Consider the following 9,858-nt stretch of genomic DNA (forward strand, 5'->3'; position numbering starts at 1 on the left):
ATGGAAGACATATTTTGCAGAAGCAAAATCTCAACCTGGAAGAATTTAGAAAATCAAAGCTTTCATTTCAGTACATTTATTCAGTAGGGAGAGAAAAAAAATCATTGTTAAGAATTTTTAAAATAAAATCGATAGTGCCACATATAATTTTCATTTCATGTTTTGATTTTTGGTCATTTGCTGTAAAAAAGAAGAACAAATAATTAAGTCATCAGACACGATCTAAAAGTGACCAGAAGGTGAAGGTTGAAGCAACTCTCATTGTACCCACCCTGTATTTATTTGGGGAAGGCCCTAACAGTGTTGTCTTGCCCAAATACAACATGTTAAAATATTCAATAAAAATGTGTCTGGGGCTTTCCTCAAAGATTAGATTTTGGACCTCTGTGACTGGATTATTGTTTGAGGGAGATTGTCAAAATAAAAAGTACTATGGGATATTAAGAATGCCATTTTTCATCCATCCATCCATCCATTTTCTACACCCACTTCCTATGTTTAGGGTCACGGGGGAGCTGGTGCATATCTCCAGCGGTCTTCGGGCAAGAGTTGGAGTACATCCCATACCTTGCACATACCAAATTATACCTAAATAATGGAAAGAACCCACGCATGCATGGGGAGAACATGCAAACTCCATGCAGAAAGACCCCAGGCAGGCATTCGAACCCAGGACTTTCTTTTTTTTATTTACACACATTTACCTACATACAGCCCTTTCCACATTTGTTGGGGCAACTGCTGTTGCCATGCTTTTTAATTTGGACAAGCAGGTCAGTGCAATAGTGAAGTCTGGCATTTATCAACGAAGACACCTGGCAAAGGTAAAACGTATTCTTGTAAAGCAGGACTTTGACACCGTTATCCATGCTTTTATCACGTCACGGAGGGATTACTGTAACTCCTTTTACTTCCGTGTCTCCCAGGCACCCCTTTACAGCCTACAGTTGGTGCAAAACACAGATACTAATCTTTATCTGGAACATGACAGAGAGTCTACACCTCTTAAACCCCATCTCTTTTCATTGGCTTTTGACTGAGCATAAAAGTGTATTTTATTCTCTTATCTATTTCATTTATATTGTTTAGTTTTGCTTCTATGCCTTTTATGTGCCTTTGTGTTTTTTCTTCTGCTTTTATACAGTATTTTTTCAATATTCCTGTATGCCTGCACTTGCTCTATAAATAAAGTGGGCCTGGCTTGGTAAAGCTGTGAAACAAACATTAAAAAAGTAATATTTTAATATTGTAGCAGAATCCAACACAGAAAATAAAGAAAGATTTTTTTTAATTTGAATACATTTATTCATGACTTGTCCAGGGTGTACCCCGCCTCTCGCCTATAGACTGCTGCAGATAGGCACTAGCTTCCCCGCGACCCACTATGGAATAAGCGGTAGAAAATGACTGACTGACTGACTGACTGACAGACACTTATTCACTAGGGCAAAAAAAAAAAAAGTGAATAAGAAAAAGGCAAAGGTGGCATCTCGGGGTCACCAACTCCATACAACAATTAAATGAGTTGTTGTTATGTCTGGTTCACACGGCAGGGTTTTTATGACGATTTTTGCCCCGATCTTACCCTTTTGATATGCCTGGATCATCATGATCACTCTTAAAATAATCTAAAGAGATTATCCTGCCATGTGTGGCGTGTTAATAGTGATCTAGTCTACTCTGAAAGACCTCTGGACCGCTCCAACCTTAAATTGTGGATATTTAACATGTTTTATTGTGTGTGGTGTACCCTGAGGACAGACGAGCGCACAGCCTGTTGATTGTAGCATGTAGCCAAACAGAAAGCAACATGACAGAAACACAAAATGGAATTACTCTGGACGTTTGATTTTGAGAGGTTTTGCGAGATTTCTTGTCTGACATCAGAATGTTGGACCAAACCTGTTATTTCTATGATTTTTATTTTCATGTGTGGCGTCTCTCAGGTTTTGATCATTCTTGAGAGAGCAATATAAAACTAGGAAAAATGTATTTTCAATCCAAACATAAACTTTATATCCTTATTGTTTGGTAACTGTAACAAAAATATATACAAAATGTTGCTGCCTTATTTGATTTACTCATGCAATATTTTGTACCAACACACCTTGTGTATCTGTGACCTTTTGCCAGTTTTCTGCAGAGAACATAGGCTCAGATTTAATTCAGGATCTCGCTCTTTTAGAATATTCAAAATGTTAAACTCAGCCAGCCAGCATTGTTTTCCCTTTTACAGTTACGGTATTCAGCAAGGATTACACGCATGCAGTAAGGCTTTCTTTCTGTTTAATCGCCCCCAATTATCTCTGTGTTTACAGCCTGTTTGGAGGCCGATTAGAAAGAAAAAGGTGAAAAAAAGAAATATTATGCTTGCAGAAAGCAATTTTGCTTTTGACCTTTAATTAAAATGTGGTTGGCTCATGCAACTTCCTGCCGTTTGTAGTAGGAAGACTGCACTGCTTATCCTTGGGGGCCTGTTTGGTCTTTAGGCACACTGCAACTCCATGCTAGAGGGTTCCTGATGTGCAACAACCCGGCTCATATTATTAGTAATTCACATAACATCTAAGAAAAGCACTAAAGTTAATGATGGAACATAATATTCATTTATTGTATCAAAGGTTGACAGAGATGAGAGGGGGAACACTGCTAAAACAGCCTGGCCCTAAAAGCATCATGATTGGTTACATGAGGGCACACATGCATGAAGTCATGCAAATTTGCGCACACACATACACAGGAATGATCCCTCCAGGTTTGCAACAAAACCAAAACACAAAGAGAATACAAAAAAGCAGGCAACAAAAAAAGCAGAACGTCTGAGAGTTTTTTGTGGTCAGAAACACATGCTGTGCAATCCCAGGGGTTCATAGGATTTAAATAAATGAGCTGCCATCCAAAGAACACAGCAGATTTCTTGCTGACTTACTGCCTAAAATTTAAAAATAATCTACAGTAGAATGTGCTCAACATGTCCTTGACTAACCTCCTCAACATAACTGGCTGTACAATAGCAGCATAATGCAAATCATTGGTTATTTTCAATTCCATACTGATGAGATCCCACTTAAAACTTGGGACTTGGGAGAAATTAGACTGTTTAGCAGAATCCACTTTCACTAATAATTTCCCTGCGAGGCCTGGTAGTTCATTGCTTTATTAAATAGAGAGGACTCCAAGGAAGAAAATATTGGAACTAATTAAAAGAGTAGAGGCACAGCCATGAATGCGAGAGTCATTTTTGCTCTCAGGCTGATTCTGTCAAACAAGTAGGACAGAAACTACTAGATTTCAGATGAAAAGAGTTTTATGAAATGCATTTAAGGTTACGATTGTTACGTGTCAAAGGTATGACTATATTTGCACGGCACTGTACCTGTGCTATTTATTCCATTATATGTTTTAGGCTGCAAACTGTTTTCTGTTTTTTAGGGGGAAGGAAAAAAAATCTTTAAAAGTTTCAACCAGGGAACACTGCAATTAGAAGTACACTATATTTGGATCACCATGACAGCGAGAATGCTGGGGGTGGTGGTATTATTAGTTTAGGCCTGCTTGCTGTGCACTCCACTTTTCTGCCTCGATTTGCTACGCCTTCAGATGTTCCCAGTGTGAAACCTCATTGCCACACGCATCAGACTTGCACACATGCACTGGTGTGCTTGAACCAAAGGTGCCAGAAAGCGTACACCCACAACTCTCGTCTTTGAGAGAAACAAATTACTGTGAGATTTGTTAAATCCAAGAGACAACTTCAAAGAATTTGTATAACACAGGTTGGGCTGTGAACTCAACTTCAGTTCATGAGAAGCAAGAAGAGATTCCCTGTCAGGCGGCATCAAAAGGAACAAAAATATCTGGTAAACGCTTTGATTCAGGTGTTTGGAGAGGCAGAACGAATGAGGTACTGTATTCTTTGAGGTGAAAGTAGGCTAACCTTCTTTCTCTTTTATATGAAGCAACGGAAATGACTGAAGACCAGAGTTAACCTTTAAGACAAAAACAATTCAACAGATGCTGAACTGTTGAGAACAACAGGGTTTCGCTGAAAAACTGACAGAAGTTGGCCATTTTATTGTTGTCATGGAAACGTATTAAAAATGTGTGACAGACACTTATCACAGTTTAGCCACAATGTATTAAATCTGCCTAAGCTCTGCCAGTTGCCTCTTCTGTGTGAACTCTTTTGTTCTGTTCTGTTCTTTTCTTATAACTCCTTCGTTTCTTCTCTCTATTGATCCTGACTGTAAACAGTGATGCCACTCTCTCTGGTGAGGTGAAAACTCCTGCTTTGCTCCCACAGTCTGGGTTAAGAGCCCACTGGTGGAGATAAGAGAGCATTGTTTACTTGGCCCGGATTTGTCACAACTCCCACACAAGCACACGCGGAGAGCTCCGCCACCCGCACTGCACAGTTTTACTGTCACACTTTCCAGAATGTGCTGTGTGATGGTGGCAAGTCATTAATGGAACTGCATGCAGCATAGTCAGAGTATTAGACTGAGAGATGAAAGATCAAGCCCAACTTTGAAAACGAAGCACAAACTGTGGATGCCTAACCGTGGTCAAGCATGCTGTAAAATTCCATTTGCTGTATTCAAACTTTATGTTTGGTGCCAATGTTTATCAGTAAAATCCTTGATCCTGTCTAATCATACAGTGCCTTACAGATCTATTTATACCCTTACAACTTTTGCACAACTTGTCACAACAGTCACAAAGTTCACTGATGTTTATTTGAATCTTATGTGATAGACCAACACAAAGTAATGTATAATTATTATTAAAATGGAAAGAAAAGAATACGCTCTCACCCTGAAATAAAATCAAGTGCGGCCCATTGCCTAAAAAGGGCACCAAATTAGTAGACAGAGTTCACCTATGGGTAATTTAAGCTCAGCATCAGTTAGAGAACATTGGTGAACAGGTAGACAGGTAGCCACAGTAGAGATGTCAGGGATACAGTTCAGGAGAAGTTTAAAGGAGGGTTAGGTTGAAAAAAAAACAATTTCCCATGCTTATTTAATTTAATGGAGTGCAGAAAATGGAAAGCATAGTGCACAGCTGAAAAGCATAGTCTTAGTAGCTAAAATGACAAGAATATTAAAAACCTAAAATGACAGGCTGGGTAAGTGAAGCCTCCCGCAGGCCCATGATCATTTTGGAGGAGCTTTAGAGATGCTATTATTCATGCACTCTGGCTCTTGTGGAGCAGTGGCAAAAAAAAAAAAAAAAGCTACCAAATGTGGTGGAAGGTGCAGTGTGTGCTCTGGTAAGATGAAACCAAATTAAACTTTTTCACCTAGATGCCAAATAGTAAATGTGGTTAGAAACTAACACTTTGCATCACCCTGAACACACTATCCCCACAGTAAAGCGTGGCAGTGGTAGTGTCATGTTGTGGGAATGCTTTTCATAAGCAGGGACAGAGAACCTGGTCAGAGTTTATAGAAAGATGGAAGGAGATAAATACGTGGAAATCTTGAGAGAAAATCTGTTAGAGGCTACAAAAGGCTTAGTAAGGCTTAAGAGTGGAATGATACATACAGACAGAAGTTTTGGTTTAAACCCAAGTTGATTTAGGTGTTAGAATCTCTCAGTTCCAACCAAGATTTCTTAGCAAAACTTGAAAATTACTGTCCCCAGACACCATTCAGTCAGAATAAACTTGAGCTATGCCAGCTCCCCTTCCAGACTATATTTAAATATTTAGGAATCATCGACCATCTTTGTTACAGTTCCCAATTATGCTCATAAAAATAAAATAGACTGACGTTTGTAGTTGTACTGTGACAAAATGTGAAAGGTTTAAAGGTGGATGAGTATTTTTGCAAGGCACTGAGTCAGAACAATAATATTTTTAAAGTTTTTTCCACAAAGATCAAACCTTTTAAATCTACATGTTTTGGTGTGTTAAGATAAATCTGCTGCTTGGAAAAATGTCACATTTAAACATCCCACTCAACATCTGTTACTGCTCATACATCTTCATTTTTCCCTTTAACCATTCACTCCTCATTATGCTCTTTTCTTTTCACCACCTGCTGCTTCTGTCTCGATTCTCTTCAAACAGAAGACGTCTCTATTGTCACCACTTTACATACCGGTATTTCATGCCGGTCAGCTTGGCGGTGGACTCCTTCAGGTTGTGGTGGTAGCGGTGGGTGAAGGAGCCCAGACTACGAGCAATCAGAGCCACCGTACGGAAGCGGGCTCGGGCATGGGTGGTCGTGTTGGGGCTGGTGGCGTTCTGCTTGCTGTGCTCCCCGTTGCGAGGGGCCTTCAGTCCATGGTCCGTACATGCAAAGGACACCTGCATGACTGCTGGCAAATAGCCCCTAGCTGCTCCAAGACAAATAAGACCCTGTTTGAGTCTGTAAAGTCCTTGAGGTTCTTCTTTCCTGTCTGTGGAAGATAGAATTCAGACTATGTAAAGTTGAAAGTGTGTGGTCTGGGCCAGTCCTGCCTAATTGTGCTGAATCTCATATGGAAATTTTGAGAGAAGAATCACAGTCTTATGCAGCCTCTCACAGTTGCACATATCAGTGGTGCAGTCTTGGTCAGTGTGTGAGGAGCTGCAATGGGGATCCCGAGCCAGTTTCACTGCACCTAGAAGTTGAAACAAGTATGGAGAAGAAGGGGAAAGAAGAATGAGCTGATTAGAATGCAGTCCAACAGAGTCCAACTTCTAATAGAGTCCAAAAAGGACTCTATTAGAAGAACTTAATTATTAGAGGACGATTCTGCATTTTGTATGTTTGTCTCCTGCTCTCATAAATTTCTTCCAAATGTAGAAGTTCAAATATGCCCCAGTTTTTCTTGCTTTTGCTTTGGTATTTGCCACACATCTTTTAACATTTTGCAACTTTTCAAACCCAAATTTAGCTTCTTCTTGAACTGCTTCTATTTTGCTTGTTTCTGACGCAGAATTATTCTAAGGTTTTGTTAAAATGCTAGTCTTTTTTACACTACAACTGCAGCTAAATCTTTAGTCAAGTGTAGAGAGTGACACTGCACTACCAAACTGGGCTGCTAACACTGTTGAAGAGCATGCAACATAATTGCAGATACTAACACCCCACACATATCTTAAGAATAAAACCATGCTTTCAGAGAGCGGCTAAGGCTTGGAGATTAAAACTGTCCATGCAAATATGTTTTCTGGTAAATAGTAGCAGGCACAAAACAAATCGTAACTGAAACAAGTGTTCTTACACAGAGAGTTGCTGGTGATCAAAAAGAAAAGATGCACAAAGGAGGATGGATTTCTTCTGACTCACTCACAACTTTCAGAAGGATCAGCCTGTGCTTGTAGAGAGCAGAAGTCTCGTGCAGATCTGCACCCCAATTCACGCAGCATTTTTCTCAGAAGCAACAAAAAAGCTTTGTCCTTGTCTCCAAATTGTTGAAGGAAGCCACTGAGCTTTTTTTATGGTGCCTGACTTCGCAGCAAGAGAGTCCTGGGTGATGAACGGACCATGGAAATGTAACGGACAAGCAGAAAGGAGGAGGAATGAAGAGGAGGACGCATGATACCTCACTATAGAAGGAGGCAGATGCTGTGAGGAGGCGAGGAGCAGTGTGTGGTGAGAAAGTGAGCCGGGCGCTGAATGAGGACGGGTCTGCGCGCTTGTGTCTGTTATAGGCAACTGGCTCAGACTGCGCGCCTGGAAGAGCTGCAGTGTTTTACACTATGGCGCCATGCAGCGAGAGGAAGAGAGAGAGCTACATGTGAATGGGAATAAGGATCTGTGTGAGTGTGTGTGGGGTGGTGGGGGGGCGGGGGAGGGGGCGTGTGTTTGTGTGTGTGTGTGCTGTGTTGCCTCAAGATATCCACCTTAGGCAGCGTGTCAAGGTGAAATAAGCTGATTAATTACATGTAATTCACTTCACTGTACATTTAAACCCCAAATGTATGATTTTACATTAAATGCTCTCTGCACAATGCAGGTTCAATCATAAAACAAACATGTTATTCTAGTCTGTGACCTGAAAAATGCAGCCTGCTTCAAAATTCCTCACAGTCTTGCAAATAATAATGTTTACCCAAGTTCTCGAAGCAGACGTTGAGTGCCGATGAGTTAGAGTGGTATAGTGCAGTAAAGCATAAACACCACTGAGCAGAACAGTGCCTCACTTTCTTCCCCCATGTAGCAGTGATGTGACAATGCCAGATTTCATGGTTCATTGAACATCCACACATCTCGAGGCTGACGCAGCTTTATTTAGATCATTGTGATGGTTTTTGGCGGAGTCGACACTCATCCCAGGAAGCCTATATTGTGCTAAATTACATGTTTATTTATTTAGCAGATTTTTAAGAATGGTTCAAATGCTTTACTGGATCCAAAACAGTACTGCAACCTGACTTGCTCATATTCTGAGAATACATTTTAATTTATCACAAAAAGTAAAGGAGATTTGTGGTTGGTTTGTTATTTCCTTGTTGTTATTTTATTGTTGTCACAATACTTCTTAGTAATACATTTTTTACCATAGAGAAAGCCAGTTTATTTCTACTTCAACATTTGAATAGAAAATCGATTTGTGAGTTGTGCAACAGAATTAAGTATGTTGGATATGCCAATGAGTAACTTGTCCGATCCTTTCTAGCAATACCAAATAGCTTATTCTGCCATTGACTCTTAACTGATGTAATTTATTGGACTTGATCATTGAAGTTTGAAGAAAAAAACATGTAAGAAATTTAACAGTTCATTCATTTAACAAACATGGGCATCAGTAGTGTATGGCAGATCTGTACACAGCCACAACAGCATAGCACCTCCTCCTCATGCTGGTCACCAGCTTGGTCACACACTGCTGAGGGATAACATCCCATTCCTCAAAGAGCATTTTGTAGAAAGTCAACCAGAATGGTTTTGTCAGTCACACTGGCACTAACAGAACAAGCTGATCTCACAAGTGTTCAATGGGGTTGAGATCATGACTGCAGGCAAGTCCATTCCATTCTCTCCACTCCCCAATCCTGGAGGAAAATCCTTGCTGCTACTTTATCTCTGATAAATCCCACTCTGTGTGGCTGAGTGTTGTCAACTTACAGGAAAGAGTTTGGCCTAAATGATCCTGATGATGAAGGTTAGTCATGACAGGCCTTCTGGCAGCCCTATGACACCTGCAGTTGGTTGTGAGCAGTCGGTTCCAGATTGTCTTGGATGAGAGCCGTTGGCTATATCATCGTGGAAACCTTGAATGGAAAACTGTAAAAGATTCTGGTTCTCGAGTGCTAACAGGGTGAGGAACTGGCTCTTCTTGTGGTGTTGTCTGCATAGGATGCCCACTTTGCAGCCTGTCTCCCCATTCTATGGAACTTGGCCTTTAATTCGGAGAGGGTACAAGGACTTACTCCAAAACAGTGCTGCAGCTTTGTTTTGCGGAACAGCAGCTTGATGTTACCCCGTGGATGGGCCCGATCCAGGTCAGTCAAACAAGGCATACTTGGAGCAGACACCGACTGTTCATTGTAGCAAGGGCCATGACACAGGTGCTACTAATCAGGCACCTGATTAGCAGCACTTGGGGTATCAGAAACTAAAAAATAGAGTCAATGGCAGAATAAGCTGTTTGGCATTGGCAGAGAAGATTTGACAAGCTTTTCATTAGTGTAACCCACATACTCAGTCCTGCTGAAAACATTGTTTGCTGCTTACTGTTTGAGATTCATTAAAGCTTTGAAAAAACACAAGGGATATTATCAAAGATTTTTTGATATCAGGACCAACTTCAGACAAGAATTAAAAGCCTCAATATTTGGACCAGTAAAACCCAGACTGGAAGCTTTTAAATTAGTTAATGAATCTTTAAAACATGATGTCTTGTCATGAACTTTGGAGGATA

The 9,858-nt window shown here is 40.5% G+C and overlaps 1 protein-coding gene across 3 annotated transcripts in view; it reads right to left on the reverse strand.

The window, feature by feature from the left end:
- Positions 1-9,858, reverse strand: part of kcnab1b (potassium voltage-gated channel subfamily A regulatory beta subunit 1b) — a 53,009-nt gene that overhangs the window by 36,513 nt on the left and 6,638 nt on the right. The window contains exons 1-2 of one of the 3 annotated variants that reach the window (XM_047369375.1): positions 7,216-7,689; positions 6,105-6,609 (exon numbers count right to left, since the gene is read on the reverse strand). In XM_047369375.1, the coding sequence (XP_047225331.1) occupies positions 6,105-6,319 (215 nt within the window). In that variant the 5' untranslated portion in view covers positions 6,320-6,609; positions 7,216-7,689. Of the gene's footprint in view, positions 1-6,104; positions 6,610-7,215; positions 7,690-9,858 lie in introns of those variants that run through there. The other 2 variants (XM_047369373.1, XM_047369374.1) reach the window with 2 other exon arrangements.

This window comes from Girardinichthys multiradiatus, chromosome 6, assembly GCF_021462225.1.
Source record: "Girardinichthys multiradiatus isolate DD_20200921_A chromosome 6, DD_fGirMul_XY1, whole genome shotgun sequence".
NCBI classification, from domain to species: domain Eukaryota; kingdom Metazoa; phylum Chordata; class Actinopteri; order Cyprinodontiformes; family Goodeidae; genus Girardinichthys; species Girardinichthys multiradiatus.